Here is a 24,517-nt window from a genome sequence, read left to right on the forward strand (position 1 = left end):
GATTTCCCTTCGGTGCAGTCGGCTTCGCGAATGTATATACGTCGTTGTGACACATTTAGAGATGTATGGTTTAACGGTCACTGAAGTGACCGATCTACCAGCGTGGGAGGTCCGTATTCCCCGATGAACCCGTTTTCGAGTGTTATACGCTGTCGAATCTTGGTAGGCACGACACGCCCGCAGTCGTGTTCACGCGCGAGCGACTCCATCGAGGACGGCGACACGTCTGCGTTCGCTACCAACACCGATATGATCTTTTCCTTTCAATTGTGGAACGCGTTCGCTCACCTCGGATGTGTCAGCTAGGACGCTGTTACGATGGCAGCGAGTTCTATCCCATCATCTCGCAAGGCCTTGTTTCGAAGCAACAATACCGTACAGCAACCTTGTTGACACCTGTGAGTGTAATCGATGCGCACAGCCTGGTTGATAGTACTGTTCATTATAAGGCGCAAACAATACCGAATAACTGTGGGTACGTGTATGCGCGCTGCACACTATAACAGGCGACAATTGTGCTCCTACAATAGTCTTGAGCGTCCATGGCCGGCGGTGAGCGTATTGCTGCACCTCTGTTGTTCTTTGTTGTAGTGCAACATCCAGCAGCGTGTATAAAAGAGTGCACGCTGAGGGAACTCTTCATCAAGTACCTCGAACATCGTCCAGCAGCACTACTAATCACATTCCATTGCTGAATGATGCATTTAACAATCGAAACGGCGAGTCTTCTAGTCACCACGAGCCAGATAGATCGCTCACCAAACTCCCAGACGCTCCGGCGAATCCCCACGCCACCCTCAAATACTGCTCGTTGCTACGGCATATATCTCAAATCGCTCGCGGCGATGTGGAGGTCCACCTTTGGTGTCTCACAACGTCGCAATCTACACGCTTCCGTCGGCGATGTACCGGTCTTGACTAGGTATGTAGAGCTCACTACGCGCTGCATAACTCACGCATTCTGATGAACCATGGTTTTCATGTTGGGCCTCTCCGTCCCGTGTTCCCCGTGGATCATTCCTTGGTCGCCTTATACCCGTTTCTCCACAGCTGTCTGCGATCAGCGTGAAGAACAAGGCGTCTGCATCAACGAAGGCGCCTAAAATATATCAGAGTTTAGAGGACGGGTACGCGGACACCAGTCAGGTATGTCTCTTGGGTTCGGTTCGTGTGCTTCTTTGACATTCTCGCTATGTAGTTCCGCTTGACATGGAAACAATCGTGGGGGAACAGCAACTACGCGACTGCATCGCACCTCGAAGAGAGAGGTAGAAACGAGAGCGGCTCCACGGGCACACATTGCGTCTGCCTCACCTGCAATCCCTGACATCCGCCAACGATCGATCACAAGACACACGAAGAATAGTAATCACTTGCCCCAACCGCACTTCAACCAATCCCTTTTCGCTTCCCGCCTTCCACTTAGTCTCACGTTCTCCAACACGCCACGCGGTACGCTCCCTTGTCTACATATGTTACAGCGGATGTGGTCCCCAGAGGTATATACTCCCGTACGGAGCACAGAAACCAAGTGCACCGGCGACAGACTAGTACTCCTTTATAAGCACAAAAATACAATGATCGTACACTCTAAAATTGTATATGTACACTTCAAGATCGTCATCGGCACAAGAGCAACAAGGTCACAGAACGTTGAATCATAGCTGAGTAGGCGTTGGCAGTACTCGCGTGACCCTATCAGTTCACCACCGACGGCTGATACAAGCCAACCTTCAGCGGCAGCTCCGGTTTGTTGCTCTCCTCACCAACCGTGGGGTAATAGACCAAGCCGACGTTCCAATGGATTGGCTTGCCGCTCGGCTCGAAGGTGAACTTCGACAGGAGGACGGATAGTACGACCTCTGTAGACTCCATGTCATTATCAGCCGTCCAACGCCGTTGTTCCAAGCACGTACTCATCTCCATTTCGGAAAACTTGAAGCCACTACACGTCGAGCGTTAGCGTCTGTGGTGTCGTCCTAGATACATACTCGAACCACATACATGCAGGAGCGCTTGCCTCCGGAGAACGTCATCCTGGACAAGATCAGCAACGTCGTCACACGACTGTGGTGTATGGATACACACAAGTTTGAGTAGACCCCGGGGATCCGTGCATCCGTAACTGCCGCCGGAAGAGGGGACAGCCAGCGCTCTGGTTTCCACTCAGCCGCGTCCTCGCCCCACATCGCCTTGCTCATGTTGGAACCGGCGAAACCGACGAGGTACTGCGAGCCTTTCGTAACGGGGATCGCGTCCATGAACTTCCCATCAGCGATTTGAATCGGCTCCGATAGAGGAAGCACAGTGTCTTTATTAGCTCTAAGGAATCAGAGGCAGCGTTAGCCATTATCTTGACTGTGCGGCAAAGTTCACCGCCTCACACTCGGAATAGGATCGTGCCCGGAGGATGGCTATAGTTCGTCAGCGAGCGCAACGACTCCGAAAATTCTGGTTGCTTACACTCTCAGCGTCTCCCGGATGACCGCATCGAGGAAAGGCAGCTTGTTCAAATCGTCGTATGAGATCCCAACGGCGGCATTTGCATCCAAGAGCTCTTGCCGGAGTTCCTGCTGGCGGTCGGGATGATCCGCCAATACAGTCAGAATGCGCGAGAGCGCATTCGATGTCGTGTCCAAACCAGCGATGATAAACATACTGACATGTCAGGCCTGCGGAATATACATCAAGCAAGAGAGGCACTCACGACATCTGCGAGATCACCTCCTCGTCTGGAAGTCGATCCTTCGGATCCGCCGCAGCATTGGCCCGCACTGCCGGTATCATATGTAAATCAATGTATGCACAGAGCGTCCGAGTCAGGAAGAGATGCTCACGGAGTATACTCATAAGGTCTTTACCCTGTCCGGCGTTTTTCGTCATACCAGTGTCACCCCTTTCGAAAGCGCGTTTCTTGTCCGCGTAAATCGTCTTAGTACTGCTGTCCAAGATATGAACCATCTGAACCAAGGTGTGAATGCGAGTGCCGGGAGGGAATAAATTGACGAGAGCGCGGCGAAGCCAACTAGGGAGGATCTCGGAAGGATGTGCAAACTTGCGGAGGAACATCAGCCCGTCCAGCTCTGGGCTACTCGCAGTCAACGGCACATGGAAGACAATACAGTGAGGATGCGATTAACTAGCGGAAAGGGATCGTGACTTACCCCAGACTCTTCAAAGCTTCGCCATACGCATCTGGATCGTCCGTCACGAGCGGGTCAAAGGAGTATCCCAGAGCACCTTGTCCTAACAGTTCCAGGGCAACGCGTCCGAGCCAGGCCGTCATGTCGAGTTCCTTAGGGCCGTCGCTGACGCGTGACCCGATCGCTTCTCGGAACTGTCCAGAGACAGATTGTGAGTGCTCGTTGAGGTATATGGACATTGCCACTCACTTTATTCCCCAGCTCATAGAACAGAGGTAACATATGGCGCATATGGGCGACTGAGAACACAGGGTTGAGCAGCTTGCGCTGCTTGCCGTGGTGCGGGCCTAGTAGATCCTTGTCAGCGCACACTGCCAGTGGAGCGTTTGGATTGACTGGAGCGTACCGATCGTCGAGATCAAACAGGTCCCGAATACGCTCTTGTTGATCCTAGAAGATTATCTGTTTGTGAGATGCGACAATGAGAGCCATCGGCGCGCAGCTCACCCAACGAACTCGTTTGCTTCCTGGAAAATATACTCTTCCTTGATGAGTATCGCATGTAGCGCCTTAGGATCAGCCACGTAGAGAATCGGTTCCTGCGGAGTGATTGTATCCATAAGTTGTACTGAAGTCCGGGTACAAAGGCAGTACACACCCCGAAAAAGCCGTGCAGCTTCACGACCGACCCATAATCTAGAGCGACGTGCCGCTGGAACGCCTCACCGGCCCGACTGGTGAATTGCACCAGGTTACCTGTGCGAAATGTTTACTTCTTAGACTCGCATATGCGATTAATAGACGTACCACTCCAAAATGACTGGGAGACAGGACCAGGGATTTTGCTGACGGCGAGGAGAGCGATGCGCCTACGAACATAGGTAAATAGCTGCCAGGCAATTGTCCCCGCAGCGGCGGCTACAAGAAATGAGAATACAGGTGAGCCTGCAACGAGGATAGAAGTTGTCGCCATACTGAGCTCGGATGTGAAGGCTGATATTGGTGGACCTTGGTGCATGATCAGACGGGTAGATATACTGAATCTGCATAATTCCGAGTAGCGTACAACGGATGAGTACGCGGCCCGTATGCATCAGCACTCCTTATGTGCCGGGAAGATCGAAGGCCAGGTTGTCCAAGACGTATGAAGTACGCACGGTTCTACTTCTCACGCAGAGGCTTCTTCATACATAACAGAACGGGCCGAAATAGCAGGATGTCGTTATGACTGTGAGTCCACCGCGGGCTGCTTCAAGGCTCGTGAGCATATATTGCACAGTGCACTACCGTAAGTGTATCCGGTACTTACCGATGTACCAATGAGCCATATCCAAGGGTTTTCTGTGCCATCGCCAGGCTTTCGTCGCGTACTAGCTAGGTGTCACGACACATGACATGAGTCCACAAACACCTGTTGGTCAGCCTGAGCGGACGACCAAAGTGCAATTCCATATTCCGTAACGCCGAATCATCGGGATTCGGAACGCTATTTAGACCACAAACCACGGCCACAGCGGTGTTTGCGATGATGTCCGAGAACGGTGGCGCACTGCGATTGTAAACATAACGCTTTTCCGCAGATTCCGACCTGGCGGGTTTGAGGCCCTTTGCCGCATGTAGTACTGTATAGCACAAGGCTATGCGATGAGAGGTAACACGACCCGGAAGCACCGTGCTTACGGTCTACTCTTCAGCAACCACATTGACCTTCTTCCCTTTGTTCCTCCCCATCTGCACGTCCAATAGCGCATCACCCACGCTTTGTAGCCCATAGCTGACGTCTTCCGCATATTGGACCTTCCTCTCCTTAACCACCCTGGTCCGCGTACTTGTGGTGGAAGTCCATGACGGTGAAGTCGTACAGCGTTAGACTCTTGGTGAAGATGAGAGGAAGGTTCTTCATGGCATAGTCATCGGCGTTGTTGTACGCGGAGATCATCCCGCATTCCTGAGAGCGCAATCAGTCGGCGCGTAGATTTACAAACGGATAGGGTAACTTACAATGAAACACGCGCATGCCATGCTGCAACCTCGAGCGCAGCGTCCAAGCTCTCGCCGCCGACATTGTCCCGGTATCTATGGACAGTGAGATACAAGGTACGTGGTTGATCAGGGACGTCACCATACATATCAATGGGTCCTTCCTTCATTAGCACATCAATCGTCTTCTTGTAGTTGAACGCAACATCGGTTCCTATAGATTTCAGGATAGTAACCTTCTCGTCCGAGCCAGCGGATGCGATCACTTTGCAGCCGGCTTGCTTAGCTAGTTGGATTACCGTCCTGGAGAAGACGAGGTGAGTCGAAGGTATAGTGCGCTCGGCTGATCACTTACGAGCCAACTGGGCCTGCACCGGTCGTGACGAAGACCACATCACCCTAAGAATCATCGATGAATATTCGAATGATGCGTTTGTGAGGCGGTAGCATACCTGCTTCGGCTTGGCAAATTCCATCCAGCCATGGTGAGCAGTATGCCCTATTCTTCGTATCAGTACATGATCATGTGCCATGAAGGTTCCATGGAGGATTGTACCGACCTGGTAGGCCGCAGACGCCGACGTAAACTGACCACGGCAGGCCCTCTTCATTCTTGAGTACGCGCGCTAGGCGTAAAGCCGCAATATCCTCGTACACGACATATTCCTGGAAAGCTAATGAGGGCGAATGAGTACTATTGGAGCGTGGAGGACGGCGTAGGCGGGTGGCTCACGGTAGTACCCATAGACATGATCTCCGACTTTGAGTTCGTCACTCTCAGAGCGGAGCACGACGCCGACTCCGAAGTTATCCAGCCTTGCGACGCATGTCAACACGACCTCGACTGAAACAACTGCTAGACTCACGGTGCCCCGATTGTATATGCTATCTGTCGAAACATCAGTAACAATCACTTTCATCGGCGCCTTAAAAGACGTACAGAGTAACTCTTGATGCTCGGGTCGCGCATTCTGCCACGCAGGTAAGGGTCGATGGAGAGAATGAGCACTTTGATTAGGAAGCCGCCGTTGAGCGGCACGCCGTCGATGTCTATGGTTTGTGAGTCGTCATAAACCGTGGTCTTCCCTGGGATCGGGTAGCCTGCGCCGTGCGTGACAGTTTCAGACGTCCCTTCAGACGGCAGAACGCAGGAAGTCACTTACCTGAGGGGATCTCGTTGAAGAGTACGCGTGCGTTCCGGGCGGGGGCCATTGTCGAATCGTTTCACAACCGATATGCCTTCCTTTCCCTCTTATACGTGAATGGTCAGTGAAACGATGACAAAGCGCAGACCATCGAAAAGAAAAAGAGTAAACCTGCTACGAACCGGGGCAAAGAGTGAATAGTCTGGGTGCCTGAAAGATCCGGCATGCCCGAACTGTTTCCGCGACGCGCCTTGGACATGTAACGAGTCGAGGAGCTCTCACCGAGTTCGCAGAAGTACTCCACATCGCTGCAGCCAGAACGGTGCACTTGCTGCAGCACGATGAGAAACTGGCAAGGGGAAACGGCCAGTCTTGGTCAAAGGGTAGCGCGTTATTCACAAACGCGTGCACTAAAATACATCTAGGAAGTGAACTGGCGCTCTCCCGTGAGTCGCTAATCTTGGAATCCATACGACGACTTACCAACTTACCGACCTATACATTCTCACTTGCGTGACTCATCCTACTCCTCCGCAACGAGGATGACCATCTTCCCCTTATTCCTCCCCTTCTGTACCTCCAAAATCGCCTCGCCCGCGCTCTCCAACCCGCGGCTGACGTCCTCCTTGAACCTGATCTTCCCCTCCGCGACCATCCGAGGCACCTCCGCGTAGAACCGGTCGACGTACTTGTCGTGCAAGACCGCGACGGTGAAGCCGTGCAGCGTGAGGCTCTTCGCAAAGATCTGGGAGAGGTTCTTGACGGGGTGGTCGTCCACGCTGTTGTACGAGGAGATCATGCCGCACATCTGGTGGGGCAGGGCGCGATGAGTGCGGGCACATAAGGGCAACTTGAATGTGGGGGCGTACAATGAAGCGAGCGTGCCACGCAGCGGCTTCAAGCGCAGCTTCAAGGCTCTCCCCGCCGACATTGTCCCAATATCTGTTGCGGTCAATAGGTGGGAGCAGACAACCCTCTGAGCGGCACCGAGCACGCACATGTTGATCGGCCCTTCTCTCAGAAGAACATCGAGCGTCTTCTCTGTCTTGTAATTGAAGGCGACGTCCGTTCCGATGGACTTGAGGAATGCGATCTTCTCCTCGGAACCAGCCGACGCGATCACCTTGCATCCCGCCTGCTTAGCGAGCTGGATAACGGTCCTGAGATCGCAGTGAGGTGATGTCTCGTTGAGATCGACGTCGTGACGTACGAGCCAACCGGCCCAGCGCCGGCAGTGACGAACACGACATCGCCCTGTGAAGCCGCACCTCCGTGAGTACATAATGCCGTCAGCTGCTCACAGACAGAGTCACCTTCTTTGCACGTGAGAACTCATTCCATGCATAGAATGCAGTCTGCCCTGTGGACTTGGTTAGCCGGCTCGATATGTACTTCTGCGGGACTAGACGGCGACTGGGGTGGTTACATACCGGGCATGCCGCATACACCGAGATAGGCGGACCAAGGTAGGGTTTGCTCATTATCCAGAACACGCGCCCGTCTCAACTCGGTCAGGTCTCTATAGACAGAATACTCTTGGAAGTCTATATACAATGCGACTGCATTGAGCAACTCAGTGTACTGGTATGCAGAGGCACGAAGCCTACCGTAGAACCCGTAGAGGTGTTGGCCGACTTTGATCGCGGGGTTCTCGGAGCGAACGACAAGACCCACTCCGAAGTTGTCTATTCTGTGGTTGATGATTGCCATACACCTTGAATCAGTCAAGATATTCTCATGCAGGCCGAACTCGGCTCACGGTTGGCCTAACGGGAATGCTGGCTATTGCAATCATGAGATAGTTGGTACCGAACATCAGAGAGAAGCATACCTGGTAGCTCTCGATGGACGGATCCCGCATCCTTCCTCTCATGTACGGGTCGATGGAGAGAACAAGGATCTTGACGAGGAAGCCGCCATTCAGCGGGACGGCATAGGGATCGATCTTTGGAGAGACATCGTATACGACAGTCTTTCCGGGCTCTGGATACCCTGCATGTGCAGGTATTGGTACGTAGACTCGGAGGCACTACACGCTGAGTGACGTACCTGACGGGATCTCGTTGAAGATGACACGGCTATTCCGTACGGGGGCCATGATCGAGGTTCACGGTGTACTAGCAAGACACCTACTTATAGAAGCAGAGTTCTGGCACGCACTGAGTCCTCTTATGCGTCGCAGCTCAGATTACATAGCATTGGGCGAGCCGCTGACGCCTCTGCCGGCGGTAGGTGAATAGCAGTGACCCCGCACCGACGTAGTGGTGAGCGTCAAGTCGACTCAACGATGGCGTCAGTCGAGCGACCCAGTGGAGACGCAGGGGGCTGTGGCAGAACGTAGGCTGTAAGGTGGTGCGTCGCCAAGACGAGATAGGATACGCACCGCCCGCCGTGGCACACCACGGATATCACGCAATCCTCTATATTAATATATATGCCAAGTCGCCGACATCGACGCAATACAGCTTACGCCAAGTTGGGCTGATAGTGTTCAGGTTCCGATGTGTTTCATAGACATTATTAGTGGGCGACGGGGAATGAGTGAGTACCATATGAAGCAGCGTCATGGTAAACCAAGGATACACTCGCTTCGATTCGGATGCGGACCGCGGTTGGCTGAGCACAGTAATATCCTCGCGAAAACGGCCGACATGGTTGTCGTTGTGTATCGAACCAGGATTGATACAAGCGTAGATGACTGAAAAGCTGTGAGTAAACAACCTGAAAGGTGGACGACCTTGCGAGGTTGTACGCCGGTGAACGCCGACAGAGCCTCGGCGAGTGCCGAGCTTCAGCCACAGACGCGTTGGCTACGACGCGCGTATCCACTCTTCCTCAGTCTCCTGGGATCATTCCCGAATCCTTCTCACCGTCACCTAGAACAACTGTTCTGGTGTATCTGCGTGAACTTGCATCCCGGAACGGACACAACATGCGCTCGCCGAGCGCGCGCGTACCGCCATCATGCACTCAGGGCGTGATATGAATCGGAGGGGTCCCATTGAAGAGGAGTGACTATGAATCAGGTGAGCTGTATCGATTTTCGAGAGCTTCCTACTGAGGGCTTCGTGTCGAGCTCTCAGTACGAGCGTAGTCAGCTTCTGACACTTGGCTATGCTCGCTACCGCGGCCTCATCGTTTGCACCAGTCTCCAATGTCCATCGATTCAAACAGAGCTTCGACGGGCTGTAAGTACTGAGCAGCGAAGGGGCGGTGGACGTCGTGTACAGCGAGAGCGATAAACGACTGTCTCGAGCATTTTTGACGATGAAGGGCGGGTGCGTCGGTGATGACACCATCGCAGCTGACCCACCTCAGCCACGGTTTCTCGTCCTCCTGCTGGTCACCCAGCGAGGATCACAGAAAACCATAGACGCAACTGTGTTCCCAGCTGTATACTCAGCCATGTCTTCCGCCGTCCTCTCCCACATCCACCGCCATGACCCCCGTCCGCAACGCCCGCGTCCTCTTCAAACAAGGCCCTACGCCCAACACTTATCCCGAGCCTGGCAAGGCGACCGCCTCTTTCGGATCCATCCTGTGCCTGCTGAATCCGCCTCTACAATCTGTACATCCACTCCCCGATGTGCTCTGTCAGGTTGCACAGTGCTTGCGATGTATGACTATTCATAACTAACTCACGTCCCTACGGACGCGACTGCGCACACATTCGCCAACGATAAACCCGGCGAGACCGCCGCCGCAGGCCCCGTCGGCGCGTGAGTCCCTCCCTCCACCCGCATATACACACGTGGCTGATGCTGAAACGCCGCGTACAAGACGGTCGTCCAACTCGCCAAAGCGGCCCGCGGTGGTCGCGAGCGCGGGCTCGGACGAGAAGGTCGCCTCTTTGAAGTGGCTCGGCGCGGATGTCGTGTTCAACTACAAGACAGAGGACACCGAGGCGATCCTGGAGCGTGCGGGCGGGATCGACATGTATGTTCCAGCTGGCCTAGCGGTGAACCGTCCGCGGGGGCCGTGCTGACCGCAGGCGGTGTAGATACTGGCATAACGTCGGCGGGCAGACCCTCGAGGCGGCACTGCGCACAAGTCTGCTCGGTTCATCGTAAGTCCCCGCGCCCCGTTTTGCGTGCGTACGTTGGCTGACGGGCGGTGGCGCGTGTAGGAATGCGGGATGATCAGCGCGTACAACCCGGCGGGCTACGCACCGAAGAACCTGTCGCTCGTCGTCGGGAAGGAGATCCGGATCAGCGGGTTCATCGTCAGCAACCTCTACCCCAAGGTCTGTCCGCGCTCCTCCCCTGTCCCTGCGCACTCCGCTGACACCTCCTTCCCTCGCAGTACCGCGAGCATTGTTACAAGGAGATCCCGCGTTTGGTCGCCGCGGGGAAGATCAAGTACACGGAGGACCGCTCCGTCGGGCTCGATGCGACGGGTGACTCGGAGGCGATCCTTGCGGTGCAGAAGGGCATGAATACGGGGAAGAAGGTCATCGTGGTCGCGGAGGAGTGACTGCACGGGAGCGCGAGTAAGTTGTGAACACAGCGAAGTAAAGGGTGCGAGAGGGTGGCGGCGCCGGAGGGTGGAAAAGGGTACAGCTGAGTGCCAGAATCGTTCTGTGTGGCGGTATGTGACCGGGCGGTCGCGGGGCGTCGAACCGTCTTTGTGTAGCCGTAGTGGACAAAATGAGCTTGTACAACAAGCTGCGTCGCAAACGAGAGCCTATCGGCGTGCGGATAACGAGTCGCGGTCTATTCTCGCGACTGGTACCGGTGTCGTTGCGATGGCGCGCAGTTGAACGGGCACATTTCAAGGTTGTCCGGTGTTGCGGCTAATCTCTACCAGAGTCACTTTTCAAGTTGCCGTTCACTCCCGATGTCTACGGGTGCGGATTGACTCGCGTTCTGCGGTCAAGCGAGGTGCGTGCTTCATATTCCGTCTGCGTGCTCCAACTTTCGATGTAATTAAGCCGGCCATAGGACATGGATATCATAGCTAGGTTCTCGGGAAAAAAACGCGGCGCGGCTCAGCGTGTCGAGCGTGCGTAGGCAAGATGGATACGTTCATGATCACGTTAACAACTGTCGAGTTCACTGCGCTGTTCAGACTAGTATCTGCCGGTAGAGTGCTTCCTCGGAACGACACCACTGTCCATGTCGACACGCGATGCATCGACTTCAATGTGGTCTCGATGCTCAACGGTGGCCCATGTTCAGTTGCGTCGATGGAGGCTCAGCTGTTTCCAACTCGGCCAGGATGAGGTGCTGTGCTGCTTTGTTCCTTGCGCGGTAACAAAGATCGATGGACTGAGCGGTGTCGAATGGCTTCGTTATTGAAGTTTCTCGTATGGACCACAGAGAGAACGTGTAACCAATGGATATCGCGTTTGTCTGAGCTCTGTCAAATGCGTAAGGTACAAACAAATGAGCGGCGAGCTTATATACTACGTATGCTGACTAAGCACCAGCCACTGGTCTGTACACACGAGATTGCAAACTCCAACATTCGTTTGTGTTGGTTGGCTTCGGTGAGCATGTGTGAAGTGTCGTATCTTGAAAAGTTAACATTAATCTCAATACAGTAACTTAAAACATAGCAGCACAACAAGCAGATATATGGAATGACAGATTTGTGGCCCTTCAAACATTGCCAGCACCACTGATAAAAGTATTTCCTTGTCCATCTCCATCTGGGGTGTCCCCAGCAACCTCTCCATCCATGAACTCTTCATCTACCATCTCCTCATTGTCATCCTCTTGGAAAACAATAGAACCACCAAGAGAGTGTGGGCCTGAGAAATTGAGCTCAGACATGAATGCTGAAGTTGTTCCCTCTGCAGGATTTGCTGCATTGCGAAGGTTCAGGAGGAGATGAGATAGGATCACTGCTGTGAGGCTACAACTGATCATTAATTGTGGACATGCCATTGTAATCTGATCATACCTGCCAGGAAAAGCATCAAACACAGAAAGCACCTGGCATGGTTAGTCATCAGTAGTGTAGACTGAGAAGAACAAATCTTGTTAACCTCTGTATATTGGCCTGCAGCTTGCAAGACATCCACAACCAGTATAGCCCTGAAGACATGGTAAAGTGAGAGTTGTAGAAATGGATGAATATGCTTAGCCTCACCCAAAGTATATGGTTCCTAGAACAATGACAAGGGTGAGACTGTGAAGATATGCATTGTTGTTTATCACATACCATCGCGGAGGAGCAATGTTGTTATTTTGGCATCTTGGCCAGCAGCACGAAGTAGCTTCACAGTGGTGAATGAGCAGTGCCAGGTTGCAAACAATACTATTCCTTGTGCTATCACTACACAAATTGCTGCAGCAAGATACACTTGGAAAGAATGTCAGTCACAGAAGCCTCATGTTAAACATTGATAACTGACACCTGTGTAAGGACATCAAGTTATGTCAATTAGATTATTTGTCTTTCAGTAATAAATGTGTGCCTACTTTTTATAAGTTGACTCTTGGCTTTGAGCCAAGAAACAACCCAGTTGTGGGTTACTGACTGCATTTATACTCCAAATTCCGGCCTGTAGGTCAAAACTGTCATATAATGCAGCACATCATAGTGTGTATATGCTCACTATGGTAACTACAACTGCTGGGGTAAACAGCACCAAAATGACTGCAGGAATTAGCCAATGCCTCCCATTGATTGTGTAGATGCGCAAAGCTGCAATAACTGGGAAGTACATCATGTTAGTGTATGAATGGGAACTAGCACAAGGAGCATCACCTGCTGTGACTATGTAAAACATGATACCACTCCCAAGATTGCTATACCACAAGGCCAAATCACTTCAGTGCAGCAATGTCAGTGATTTTGTCTTTCTGGTGCTTCCCTGACAAACCTCTGGGTCATATTACACATCATCAGATCAGATTTCAGTTCCACAAAACATTGCAGGACAGACCTTGCAGTTCAAAGGTGATTGTTCTCCAATAAAGGTCACAAGAAGCAATATGTTTGATAAGTGCAGAAGCAAGAGCAGTAGTGTAGGGATGGACAACTTGCGGCTCCAGATGAATGCAACTTGTTGGTCAATTGTGAGGAACAAGTCAAACATATAGAAGCCTATCTCTGTCAGGCTTCTCATAGGAATTGATAGCTTCTAGAACTCACAAAGTGATGCAATCCAAGCACAATTTCCAGCAAAGCTTACAATAGTTCTCATCAATAAAAGACTAGAGAGAAGAGATAGATACTCACAGCACGTTAGCTGCAGCTTCAAGTTGTTGCAAAGAAATGGCAGTACTGTTGTCCATTCTGAGAAGAGCTCTGAGGCACAGTGGGATGGGTAGCCCTATGTCCCCTGTAAGCCACTTTATATGGTTGTGGTCATGATTAGAACTACAACATTGATCCAATGGGCTATGCTTGTTCACCCTCACACGTCATAGTAGGCATCTCAACTGACCCTTGAATGTGTGGTCTCAAGATGCAACTGTTGATGTTACATTGATTCTCGGACATGCACAGCAACGGAGGAAGTCGAGCCGCAAGAGAGATGTAGCACAGTAGCTAGCACGTCAGCTGCCAATAGGGCTATGCCCTCAGTGACACTGAATGGAACAATCGATTCTGTCCCAGACCGAGATCAATCACTTACTCACCTCGCTTCAATCCCTTTCTGACACGAGTTGACGCGAGATTACAGCTTCTCAAGATCCGCGCATGCCCTCCTGTGACAGACGAACAACACAATCGAGGCCACACAACACCGCTCAGTCCATCAATCCTTGTTACCGCGCAAGGAACAAAGGAGCACAGCAGCTATTCCTGGCCGAACCGCTGGAGTGTTCGAATCAGCTGAGCCTCATTGACGAGACCGAACGCGGGCCGTCGTTGACCAGTGAGATGACATCCGGGTCGATCCATCGCATTGACAGTCACCGAGGACAGCATCGTCATTCCGAGCTCGAGGAAGCGGTCTACGGGCGGACAGCCTGAACATTGCGGTGAGTTCAACAGTTGCGAACGTGATCGTAGACGTACCCATCTCACCTCCACGCGATTGACACGCTGGGCCGCGCCTCGTTCTTGCCGAGAACCTGGCTGTCATGTCCATGTCCTATGGCCGGCCCAAAATACGCCGTCAGTTGTTGGAGCACGCAGATAGGACACGTAGCACGCACCTCACTTGACTGCAGAACGCAGGTCAATCGACGCAACGTAGACGCCGGGATTGAATGGTAACTTGAAGAGCGACTCTGGGAGAGATTAGCCAGACCGGACAACCGCGAAGCACGCCCGTGCAACTGCGCGCAATTACATCACCACTGGTCCCAGTCGCGAGGAAAGACAGCGGCTCGTTATCCGCGCGTCGACAGGCTCTCGTTCGCGACGCAACCTGTTGTACACGTTCAATTTTGTCTGCTACGGCTACACAACAACAGTTCGACGCGCCGCAGCCACCACGTCACATAACACCACACAGAACGATTCTGATACTCAGCTGTACCCTTTTCCACCTTCCGGAACCATCTTCTCACATCCTTGACTTCGCTGCGTTCACAGCTTACTCGCGCTCCCGTGCAGTCACTCCTCCGCGACCACGATGACCTTCTTCCCCGTATTCGTGCCCTTCTGCACCGCGAGGATCGCCTCGCCCGTCGCCTCGAGCCCCACGGAGCGGTCCTCCGTGTACTTGATCTTCCCCGCGGCCACCAAGCGCGGGATCTCCTTATAAAACTCCTCGCGGTACTACGCGCGCGGAGACAGTCAGCGGGGGTGCGAGCGGAGAAGGGGGGGACGGACGGACCTTGGGGTAGAGGCTGCTGACGATGAACCCGCTGATACGGATCTCCTTCCCGACGATGAGGGATAGGTTCTTGGGTGCGTAGCCCGCGGAGTTGTATTCGCTGATCATGCCGCATTCCTACGGCGCCGCCGCATGTCAGCTAACATATGCCCGCGAAACGGGGTGTGGGGACGTACGATGAACCGCGCGAACTTGTGCGCAGCGTCCAGCGCCGCCTCGAGTGTCTGCCCGCCGACATTGTCCCAGTATCTACGCCGCCTCCAGTCAGCACAGCTTCACGGCTCACGGAGACGCAACGCACATGTCGATCCCGCCCTCGCGCTCCAAGATCGCCTTCGTATCTTCGGTCTTGTAGTTGAACACGACGTCCGCGCCGAGCGACTTCACAAACGCGACCTTCTCCTCCGAACCCGCGCTCGCGATCACCTTGAGGCCCGCCGTCTTCGCGAGCTGGACGACCGTGCTGTATGCGGCGTGTCAGCAGCAGCCGCGTGGGTGTATGCGGGTGGAGGGGGGACTCACGCGCCGACGGGGCCGGCGGCGGCGGTGACGAAGGCGGTCTCGCCGGGCTTGGCGTTGGCGAATTCGTGCCAGGCGTGGTGCGCCGTCGCGCCTGTGGGGATGTGAGTTAGTTGGGATGAGTCATGGTCCGAGCACAGGAGTGGATGTAGTAGAGGCAGATTCAGTCAGGAGAATTAGGCAATTAGGCATAGGATCGTTTCGAACGCTCAGCGGAGTGGTCCAATCGTGATACACGGCACGCTTGCGAAGCCGCAAGACTGCCTATAGCCGTACTCATACTTCCCGGAATCCCGGAATGATCGGAAACTCACCTGGCATGCCGCCTACACCGACGTACACACTCCAGGGCAGACCCTCCTTGTTCTCGAGCACGCGGAAGACGTCGCCGAGGTGAGCCGGGCTCGGGAAGACGACGTACTCCTGGAAGGGGAAATAGCCGTAGACGTGGTCGCCCGCCTTGATGGCGGAGTGCTCGGAGCGGAGGACGCGTCCCACGGCCAAGTTAGTTATTCTGCGGGCGCGTCAGGAGCCGCACTGAATGCGATGTGAGACACGTACGGCTGGCCTAGGATGAAAGGGGGCTACAGAGCGACGCGTGAGTTGCGAAATGCGCGTAGAGGTTGCGCGCGACTCACGGTGTAGCTTTTGACGTGAGGCTCGCGCATGCGGCCGCGCATATACGGATCAATGCTCAGTACGAGGTTCTTGACGAGGAAGCCGCCGTTGAGTGGGACCGTCTCGAGATCGATTGTCTGGGAATCATCGTAGGCGGTCGCCTTGCCAGGCTCGGGGTAGGTGTTGGGCGCAGGGGCTTCGTTGAAGAGGACACGGGCGTTGCGGACGGGGGCCATGGCGGTGGATGTGGGAGCGGACGGCGGAAGACATGGCTGAATATATAGCGGGGAAAATACTCGCGTCGACGGCTTTCTGTGATTCTCGCTGGGTGACCGGCAGGAGGACGTCGCGGGTGGCTGAGGATGGGTCAGCGGCTGCGATGGCGTCATCACCGACCCACCCGCCCAACATTGTCCACAATGCCCGAGACACTCGGCCATTGCTCTCGCCGCAACGACGGGCCCCTCGCTGCTCAGTACACCCGCCGCGGACACACACAAACGTCGCGCGTAGACGTTGCATGTGTTGTTGCCCGACTTCCTATCCACTGCTCTTGGTCAGAGACTCTCGTCGTCGCCGTCGCCGTCGACGTACCGCGCGGCCTCTGTAACCTGCTAGCTTCCTGTCGACCTCCCTCCGCGTAATTGATGTCCCTCAATTGGTCGGGTTTGCCTTTTGCACTACGCCAAGCAACCACCGGGAAGGTGTTCAGCGCGAATATGCTCAATCGATGCTAATGCTCAGCGGACGGGCAAAGTATGGGTGAGACAAGTAGACGAGTCCGCCATCTGCTTCAGTACGCCCGTCAACTACCTTCGACTGTTGGGCACGGCGAAGCGCAGGGCTCAGCGGCATGCTCTCATAAGCTACCATCATTTGGGTATGCGCTCAGGTGAGCACTCCGCTCGTCTGTATGGCCAGATAACACTTCCGAATCCCTCGTTAGCCACCAAGACCGGTACGCCATTTACTTCCAGTCACTTCAATCCAGCGCAGTCCGGGACACGCGACAGGGCTCCTACAGGGCTCGTTTTTCTAGTCGAAACGGCGTACCGATCGTAAGTCCGACGAGAGATTGTCTGGGTCGTTGGTGCATGATCACTGGTCCCAATGAGCAGGTACTCTGAAGGTTCAATTCAATGGCAGAGTTCAGCATAGCTGTCCAAAAGACGATGGTCGCGAAGACATTGAAACGCTCGCCGCCTGAGCGGAATTCCCTACACCTCACCCGGGCTCAGTCTGGGACGTGCTATCCCGCTTCCACGGCACCTTGCTTAACGGCGATTGCCCGAGGCGTCCACGGCTAGACGTCCAACAAAGAGCACGACTCCCTGAACGCTCACTCGTGAACCCAGACGATATTCGACAGCACGAGTCCTACGGGACGACAGCGGCCAGGAAGTTTACCAGACGTCTTTATCCACAAAAGTCACCACTCAGCGCGGGCTTCAACATGGAACGTCGAGGCAAGCACACGCGCTCGCCGCTTGATACGACCGGTGGGTGCTCGTGGATACTTTTCGTGCGAAGTCACTATAACCACCATACGCGCAGCCCCGGACTCAGACAGACGGGGGCTTTATCGGCTTCTCGCTGCGAGTATGTGAACAGGTCCCACATAGAATCCGGTTGTTTGCAAACGTCGAGGAGACACAACCACCCACCATGAACGGACATGTTACCACGATCATTCATCCTCGTATCTCATCCGCCGCGGCCGTCCCGCCCTCGACGAAGCAGGCGACACGATCAAGAATCTAACTACTGTAGAAGAGTATATACAAACCCTTTGCCTGCGGTCTCGCACCCGCATCACCTCGTGCAAGTATCCGCACTCACCGGAACGTTCGCGCCTCGGTGGCCGATAGGTACGCTGTTCATGCTACGTCGCTGTATTCACCACTTCGTTACCTCGCCTCGCTTGTGAGCTGGCTGTATGCGCACCGTTTGGAGCCACATTGACCGCCCGCCCGGTCGCCCACCCTCACTTGATGTCGATGCTGTCGTAGGATCGACTGCTGCGTCGCGCTCGAGCTCGTATCTCAAAATGCGGTCGTCAAGGCGGACCACCTTACCTGTGGCGCGATACGTCGGAGATGTCGTGGTCAAACCGAGACTGAGGTCATCCTGTCGGAGCGTACATACGACCAAGTCTGGTGCGGTTTCGAACGCGTTCGTGGAAGAGTGAGGTGAGTAATGTTGCAATCTACCTCGCACAGGCTGTTCTCGATGCCGTCACGAGTGAGGTCCTGTACAATCGTAGTTGTTCTGCAAACACAACAGAGCACTCTAGGGCGTTCCCTGGGATCTGGTCATCACTGCAAGTCCATGTGCCTCCCGAACTCGTGGGATGGCGCGACGCTTAGGTGAGTTGTCTGATCAAACTCGTCCGGGCTGCCGTTGAGCGTTGATTGCCCGCAAGAATCAGCTCGTCCGCAGATGATCGTAACCAAAACTTGAGGCGAAATCCAGATGCCGGAGTCGTCCGACAAGCGGAACTCAGTCGCCCGCTTCTCAGACAATTCCAGGACTGCGAGCCCCGTGCAGATGTCGCAGCGGATGTTTTTCGTTGTGGTTTGAGCCTGAGCTCGGTGGGCCCTTCAGCGCCACCCACGGCTGCACTCTGCCATCCAACCGTTCTCGCACTACGGGTTACGCCAGCGCAATCACTTTCAGACCTCAAGCGACCTTCGGAGGCTCTTCGCCGCGAGCTGAACCGCCGACAGGTCCGGTACCGGTATATGCGTCGCGCACCACTGTGGCAACGAACAGCCGCCAGCCGCACATCGAACACCAGGGTGCAGCCGGCGACCTGGTCTGGTGGGCGTACATTGGTGAGGCCCATACCATGGGCGTGGTTTTGATTTCTTCCGAATGTACTACGTTGCACGCTGCGTCATAGCCGTCTCCGATCCTCACGAGATGAGCAATTCATCGCCCGCTCGGCGTGAATCGGAGGTACGGACACGACGTCTCGCGCAATGTACAACAACGTTCGGTGATCCGTATTCGCCACGGAGCAGCGCCGCACCGTATAGCATGTCAAACGCTCGCGCGTATCATACGGGGTCATTCTGGCTACTCCCCACTAGAGTCGGTCTTGCCGTTCTTTCCCGGCGTCTACAGTGCGCGGATTGATTCGCATTCTGTGGCCTCGCGTTCTGCGGTCAAGCGAGGTGCGTGCTCCGTGTCATGTCTGCGGGCCCTCGAACAGCTGACAATGTGTTCTGGGACCGGCCATAGGACATGAACATGTTACCGAGGCTCTCGGTGAGAACGAGACGCGGCTCAGCGTGTCGATTGCGCTCAGGTGAGGTGGGTATGTCCTTGATCACGACCGCAGTTGTTGGGTTCACCGCAATCTTCAGGCTAGTATCCGCCGGTAGAGCGCTTCTTCGGGCTCAAAACGACGATTCTCTCCATGGCGACGCGAGATGCGTCGACCTGCGTCTCACCTCACTCCCTATCGGCGGCCCGCGTTCGGTCTCGTTGACGAGGCTCAGCTGTCTCCCACAGTCAAGCGGCGCTGCCAGGATTAGCTGCTCTGCCGCTTTCTTCCTTGCTTGGCAACCAAGACCGATGAACTGAGTGGTGTTATGTGGCCTCGGTTGTTGTTGGTCTGGTACAGGCGAGCATGTGTGAAGCCTCATGACCACAACCATATAAAGTGGCTTACAGGGGGCGCAGGGCTTCCCATCCCACGGTGACTCAGAGCTGCTCCAAGAATGGACAACAGCACTGCCATTGCTTTGCAAGAACTTGAAGCTGGGGCTGATGCAATGTGAGTATCTATCTCTGCTCTGTAGTCTTTTATTGATGAGACCATGTTAAGCTTTGCCACCAAATATGCTTATATTGCATCACTCTGTGAGTTCTGAAAGCTATCAATTCCTATGAGGAGCCTGACACATATAGGCTTCTATATGTTTGACATAGTCCTCACAATTGACCAACAAATTGCATTCATCTGGAGCCGCAAGTTGTCCATCCCTACACTACTCCTCTTCCTTCTGCACTTATCAAACATGTTGAACTTGATAACCTTTATTGGAGGCCAATCCCCTTTGAACTGCAAGGTGTGTCCTGCAAATGTTTGTGGAGCTGAAATTTGATTTGATGATATGGAATATGACACAGAGGTTTGTCAGGACAGCACCAGAAAGACAAACTCACTGACACTGCTGCACTGAAGTGACTCTGCCTTGTATTATAGCTATCTTGGGAGTGTTATCATATTTGACATAGTCACAGCAGGTGATGCTCCTTGTGCTAGTTCCCATTCATATACTGACACAACAGTTTTCCCAGTTATTGCAGCATTGCGCGTCTATGCAATCAATGGGAAGCATTGGCTGATTCCCACAGTCATTTTGGTGCTGTTTACCCCTGAAGTTGCTCAAGGCATAGTGAGGATATATACATTATGATGTGCTGCATGCTATTACAATTTTGACCTATAGGCTGTAATTTGGAGTACATATGCAGTCAGTAACCCACAAACGGGTTGTTTGTTGGTTGAAAGCCATGAGTCAACTCTTGATGAGTAGGCACACATTTCCCACTGAAAGACAAATAATCTAATTGACATAACTTGATGTCCTTACACAGGTGTCAGTTATCAATGTTTAACATGAGGCTTCTGTGACTGACATTCTTCCCAAGTGTATCTTGCTGCAGCAATTTGTGTGGTGATAGCACAAGGAATAGTATTGTTCACAACTTGGCAGTACACATTCACCACCATGAAGCTACTTCATGCTGCTGGTCAGGATGCCAAAATAACAACTTTGCTCCTCCGTGATGGTATGTCATGAGCAAAAATGTGTATTTTCACAGTCTGACCCATGGTATTGTTCTAGGAACCATATACTTTGGGTGAGGCTGAGCATAATAATCCATCCCTACAACACTCAATTTACCAAATCTTCAGGGTCCAACTAGTTGTGGATGTCTTGGTAGCTACAAGCACATATACAGAGGTTCACAATATTTGTTATTCATGGTCTACACTGTTAATGACTATAATGCCAGGTGCTTGCTGTGTTTACAGCTTTTCCTGGCAGGTATGATTAAGTTGCAATGTCATGTCCCCAATCTTTGATGAATTGTAGCCTCACAGCAGTAATCATGTCCCGTTTCCTCCTGAACCTTCGCAGTGCAGCCAATCCTGCAGAGGGTACAACTTCAGCATCCATGTCTGAGCTCCATTTCTCAGGCCCACACTCTCTTGGTGGATCTATTGTTTTCCATGAGGATGACAATGAGGAGATGGTAGATGAAGAGTTCACAGATGGAGGAGATGGACAAGGAAATACTTATGTTCATGGTGCTGAGTATGTTTGAGCAGCCACTAAGTTGACATTTCATAGAACTGATTCTGGTACTGTTCAAGTTGTCATGTCTCTCATTACTGTACCCATGCTTGGTAGTGAAGTGTAACATTTGCTGGATTAGCTGGATCGAACCAGCCAAGATGGAATATTGACTCAAGAAAATGTGCTATCATAGTATAGGACAACATTGAGCACAATGACAAACTGTTGCTTGAGGTCAGCACACAAATGTAGCTGCTTCTTAAAACCACCAAGCTTGACTGATATCCCCGGATATAGGGAGTTGAGCAGCCATAGCGGTGAGTCAGGACACATGCAAACATAGATTTAGTCACAGCCCTGTTGCGTTGAAATTTGTGCTCTTCCGGTGGGAAACCCTCCCTAAGGCAAGTCAGCATGCTGACGAGACATTGTTTTGGCCTTGGCACAGATCAATGAGTGATAATCCTCTGGGCGACCGTGGACGCATAGAGGACAACGAACAACGGCTGGGTTCCGAGAGTCGATCACGGATATGTCCTCTGGACGAACCGCGAGGACATGGTCTAGTAATAACTTTTGAAGGCGATGTTTGGTGCTGATGGGGAAGTGGGTGGGTGGGGCTCTGGATCCGGAGGGCGATGACTAGTGCTGTCAGTGTGTCCTCATCCATGGCTTTGTCATGGTTGAGATAGAGGTTGAACACACGTGAAGGGGCCTATGGGACGATGAACTTCGCTAGCGTCAGGAGGGAACCAATTTCACGGGGTCTCTCCACCGCATGCATTGTCCTCCAAACGGTGTGCAACGCAAGGTCACACATCAAAAACTTGCCGACATGTGTGATAGCCCCGGCATGCACAGGGAAATACGGGTGGACCGACGAAAGCTGCGGTATTCGGGAAGCTGGGATTGAAGGACATCGCAGGAGCCCTAGGTGAGGATCTGCGGGGATTGATGAGCTCGTTGAGCCACTCATACACAAAACATATGACCCACTGCCGCTCCTGCGAGCTCGCATACAAGGAAGGAATCCCGCGATGTGCATGACTGGGCCAGGGACTCATGTACTCACTCCGTCACATTGATTGCTGTGGTGTAGGAGAAGGAGCAGCCGGGATCATCATGAGTCGCAACTTGATCACACGCGCTGTGGTCGAGATCTGCGTGAGTCGCATCCCGTGTATCAAACAATATGCAGACATAGGTGCTGGGGCCTTACCTAGCAGTATCTGTCACCGGTTGTGCATGCTTCGAATCCACGAGCTCGTACACAGCACCAATCCTCTGCTGCCGTAGTCTGGTGTTGTGTCACTGGACGTAATTGCTTGTAGTCTTACTGCCTATAAGGGCGGAAGCCTGCGTCAAGCTCGCACTTGAAACACTTCTCTGTGCGTTGAAGACTCACACTGTAGGAGTGCCTCTGTAGCATGCCCTTGCCATGTATGAACTGGTCCCTGACACTTGGACAATGTCATCTTCCTGTCATGCTGAGGACACGCAGCCATGTCCGTAACATGATGGCACCGCAGACCGTACGCCGTCAAGCCACCGCCTGCCTGCAAAGCAAATGTCAACTCGCGCTTCGAAGAACGGGCGAACGACATACCCATTTCCACGAGCTCTCCTCCATGATAGTTCCGGCAGTTCCATGGACTAGAAGAACGGGCCCATCACTCGTTCTTACAACACAATAACAAGGCGTCGAATACCGATGAAAAACGCCATTTGCGTTCCACGTCTCGTTGTCACTTGTTGCCCAGGCTCCGCTGCGGCCGCATTTGCTGCCCATGACGGGAGTTCGAAGCATGCGGTTGACGGTGGTGAATGTATAGGGGTAATGTGCTCCGAGCATGGAGATGACGAGGGATGTGCCGTTCAACGAGGTAGCGGGATTGTTGAGGCCGATGGACATCCCACTCGCCATCCTGAAGACACGGTCGTGGGAGCAATGCATACGACAACATATCCCATTCCAAAGGAGTCTTTCCTTCCTCGCAGACTCGCGAAAGGAGACGTGCGACCGCGACGGGTGCCGGTCGCGCACCCTTCAGCGGACGTGACATACAAATGTCGCGCGTGGAGTCGCTCACTGAGATTGTGGGCAGTGGGACTATGCCGCCGTGGCAGTATCTGGGTGTCGCAGTAACAAGCGACGGCATGAGCCGTCTGCGCGACGAACGAGGAGGGTGATGGGCATTGCCCATGGGGGTCACGAGGATGGCTATGTTTGGCCTGCGACCCCGTGAGGGTTGTACGGCATGATCGATGCACGGTTTGAGGGTGAGGTATGTTTCCGATGTTGGGCGTCCAAATCGTTGGAAGTGGCGTTTGAGGCATGTGTCGTAGCGCCAAGGGGACACTTGCATTGCGCGAAGGCGATGTCTAACGTTCTGCAGTGTCAAGAGTATGTTAGACGGAGCTCGGAGAGCCGCATTCGGAGAGCTGCAGAGATGAGAGGGAGGCTCACGGAGGTATGCCTTCGATACATGAGGATGATCATTGGAAAGTTATCCTCACTGTGAGGACTGTTATTTCGTGGAGAAGGATGCTGGGTAGTCGTCCCTTCGGACGGCCGTCTTTTAGCTTGTCGCAGGACAATAAGAGCTGCGAAGACAATAGGCTCACCGACAGATAAGACACACATTCGTTACGTGTATGAATATTTGGGACACGCACGAGCCGCGCGCCTGCGCTGATGGCGATACGCAGCGTACACTACTGTCCACAGATGAGATATTTCTTTTGAAACTAAGAAAGAGAGATGAACGCACCAGGTGCACGTTCTTGTTTGTGTACACGATCATCATCGCATTTGATGTCGAACAAGCTGACTAGGAGCGATGTGCCTGCACGAACGCCTGCGAGACACGCATTAGCCATACTTACAAGACGCACACGCCCATCAATCGTAACAGGACCTGAATGACTCACCAGGGAGCGACTTCGTCATTAAACGAAAAGAAGAAGAGAAAGACGACGGAAGAACATGCCTCAGTCGCACTCATACCGCCGCTGACGTGGACGTGGCGTACGTCCGTCCGTTCCCCACTAGGTTTC

The 24,517-nt window shown here is 53.4% G+C and overlaps 10 protein-coding genes across 10 annotated transcripts; 3 read left to right on the forward strand and 7 right to left on the reverse strand.

Moving 5' to 3' along the window:
* Window positions 1-1,681: 1,681 nt before the first annotated feature.
* Window positions 1,682-4,622, reverse strand: C8Q71DRAFT_279582 (cytochrome P450). The gene is made up of 15 exons (XM_047917483.1): window positions 4,453-4,622; window positions 3,951-4,389; window positions 3,802-3,899; window positions 3,651-3,742; window positions 3,550-3,593; window positions 3,393-3,490; window positions 3,165-3,337; window positions 2,838-3,088; window positions 2,708-2,774; window positions 2,464-2,658; window positions 2,385-2,414; window positions 2,089-2,322; window positions 2,005-2,037; window positions 1,917-1,945; window positions 1,682-1,862 (listed from the first exon to the last, which is right to left on the reverse strand). Exons 2-15 carry the CDS (start codon window positions 4,159-4,161, stop codon window positions 1,699-1,701), a joined length of 1,719 nt encoding a protein of 572 aa, XP_047775098.1. The 5' UTR covers window positions 4,162-4,389; window positions 4,453-4,622; the 3' UTR covers window positions 1,682-1,698.
* A 328-nt stretch (window positions 4,623-4,950) lies between these two features.
* Window positions 4,951-6,335, reverse strand: C8Q71DRAFT_798791 (NAD(P)-binding protein; the record flags this gene model as incomplete). Its single annotated transcript, XM_047925841.1, has 10 exons — window positions 4,951-5,091; window positions 5,153-5,219; window positions 5,271-5,409; window positions 5,498-5,522; window positions 5,576-5,622; window positions 5,684-5,797; window positions 5,857-5,939; window positions 5,990-6,012; window positions 6,064-6,224; window positions 6,287-6,335. 10 exons carry the CDS (start codon window positions 6,333-6,335, stop codon window positions 4,951-4,953), a joined length of 849 nt encoding a protein of 282 aa, XP_047775099.1.
* Window positions 6,336-6,538: 203 nt separating this feature from the next.
* On the reverse strand, window positions 6,539-8,452 carry C8Q71DRAFT_279574 (uncharacterized protein). The gene is made up of 11 exons (XM_047917482.1): window positions 8,318-8,452; window positions 8,100-8,260; window positions 8,028-8,050; window positions 7,876-7,958; window positions 7,699-7,812; window positions 7,582-7,628; window positions 7,479-7,522; window positions 7,267-7,428; window positions 7,138-7,210; window positions 6,752-7,076; window positions 6,539-6,701 (listed from the first exon to the last, which is right to left on the reverse strand). Exons 1-10 carry the CDS (start codon window positions 8,364-8,366, stop codon window positions 6,792-6,794), a joined length of 1,041 nt encoding a protein of 346 aa, XP_047775100.1. The 5' UTR covers window positions 8,367-8,452; the 3' UTR covers window positions 6,539-6,701; window positions 6,752-6,791.
* A 1,255-nt stretch (window positions 8,453-9,707) lies between these two features.
* C8Q71DRAFT_726562 (uncharacterized protein) lies at window positions 9,708-10,741 on the forward strand (the record flags this gene model as incomplete). Its single annotated transcript, XM_047921773.1, has 5 exons — window positions 9,708-9,808; window positions 10,049-10,204; window positions 10,269-10,334; window positions 10,412-10,511; window positions 10,571-10,741. 5 exons carry the CDS (start codon window positions 9,708-9,710, stop codon window positions 10,739-10,741), a joined length of 594 nt encoding a protein of 197 aa, XP_047775101.1.
* A 1,127-nt stretch (window positions 10,742-11,868) lies between these two features.
* Window positions 11,869-12,928, reverse strand: C8Q71DRAFT_779602 (uncharacterized protein; the record flags this gene model as incomplete). The annotated part of the gene is made up of 7 exons (XM_047924812.1): window positions 12,831-12,928; window positions 12,791-12,796; window positions 12,434-12,488; window positions 12,362-12,377; window positions 12,258-12,306; window positions 12,173-12,204; window positions 11,869-12,124 (listed from the first exon to the last, which is right to left on the reverse strand). The coding sequence occupies exons 2-7, from the start codon at window positions 12,794-12,796 to the stop codon at window positions 11,869-11,871; spliced, it is 414 nt and encodes a 137-aa protein (XP_047775102.1). The 5' UTR covers window positions 12,831-12,928.
* Window positions 12,900-13,917, reverse strand: C8Q71DRAFT_279960 (uncharacterized protein). Its single transcript, XM_047917484.1, has 7 exons — window positions 13,861-13,917; window positions 13,665-13,809; window positions 13,457-13,597; window positions 13,370-13,404; window positions 13,161-13,321; window positions 12,983-13,044; window positions 12,900-12,928 (listed from the first exon to the last, which is right to left on the reverse strand). Exons 2-6 carry the CDS (start codon window positions 13,718-13,720, stop codon window positions 13,042-13,044), a joined length of 396 nt encoding a protein of 131 aa, XP_047775103.1. The 5' UTR covers window positions 13,721-13,809; window positions 13,861-13,917; the 3' UTR covers window positions 12,900-12,928; window positions 12,983-13,041.
* Window positions 13,918-14,785: 868 nt separating this feature from the next.
* Window positions 14,786-16,381, reverse strand: C8Q71DRAFT_714769 (NAD-P-binding protein; the record flags this gene model as incomplete). Its single annotated transcript, XM_047920994.1, has 8 exons — window positions 14,786-14,950; window positions 15,009-15,125; window positions 15,185-15,257; window positions 15,310-15,471; window positions 15,531-15,621; window positions 15,842-16,041; window positions 16,089-16,111; window positions 16,166-16,381. The coding sequence occupies 8 exons, from the start codon at window positions 16,379-16,381 to the stop codon at window positions 14,786-14,788; spliced, it is 1,047 nt and encodes a 348-aa protein (XP_047775104.1).
* A 3,194-nt stretch (window positions 16,382-19,575) lies between these two features.
* C8Q71DRAFT_280004 (uncharacterized protein) lies at window positions 19,576-20,672 on the forward strand. Its single transcript, XM_047917485.1, has 6 exons — window positions 19,576-19,773; window positions 19,833-19,926; window positions 19,978-20,012; window positions 20,082-20,223; window positions 20,338-20,399; window positions 20,454-20,672. Exons 2-6 carry the CDS (start codon window positions 19,871-19,873, stop codon window positions 20,570-20,572), a joined length of 414 nt encoding a protein of 137 aa, XP_047775105.1. The 5' UTR covers window positions 19,576-19,773; window positions 19,833-19,870; the 3' UTR covers window positions 20,573-20,672.
* A 135-nt stretch (window positions 20,673-20,807) lies between these two features.
* C8Q71DRAFT_779658 (uncharacterized protein) lies at window positions 20,808-21,526 on the forward strand. The gene is made up of 5 exons (XM_047924813.1): window positions 20,808-20,948; window positions 21,005-21,020; window positions 21,076-21,124; window positions 21,177-21,208; window positions 21,257-21,526. The coding sequence occupies exons 1-5, from the start codon at window positions 20,888-20,890 to the stop codon at window positions 21,486-21,488; spliced, it is 390 nt and encodes a 129-aa protein (XP_047775106.1). The 5' UTR covers window positions 20,808-20,887; the 3' UTR covers window positions 21,489-21,526.
* A 1,635-nt stretch (window positions 21,527-23,161) lies between these two features.
* C8Q71DRAFT_280055 (uncharacterized protein) lies at window positions 23,162-24,129 on the reverse strand. Its single transcript, XM_047917486.1, has 3 exons — window positions 24,086-24,129; window positions 23,928-24,008; window positions 23,162-23,850 (listed from the first exon to the last, which is right to left on the reverse strand). The coding sequence occupies exons 2-3, from the start codon at window positions 23,958-23,960 to the stop codon at window positions 23,206-23,208; spliced, it is 678 nt and encodes a 225-aa protein (XP_047775107.1). The 5' UTR covers window positions 23,961-24,008; window positions 24,086-24,129; the 3' UTR covers window positions 23,162-23,205.
* Window positions 24,130-24,517: the final 388 nt, after the last annotated feature.

Source organism: Rhodofomes roseus (assembly GCF_022264815.1).
Source record: "Rhodofomes roseus strain CIRM-BRFM 1785 chromosome Unknown C8Q71scaffold_23, whole genome shotgun sequence".
Lineage (NCBI taxonomy): Eukaryota > Fungi > Basidiomycota > Agaricomycetes > Polyporales > Fomitopsidaceae > Rhodofomes > Rhodofomes roseus.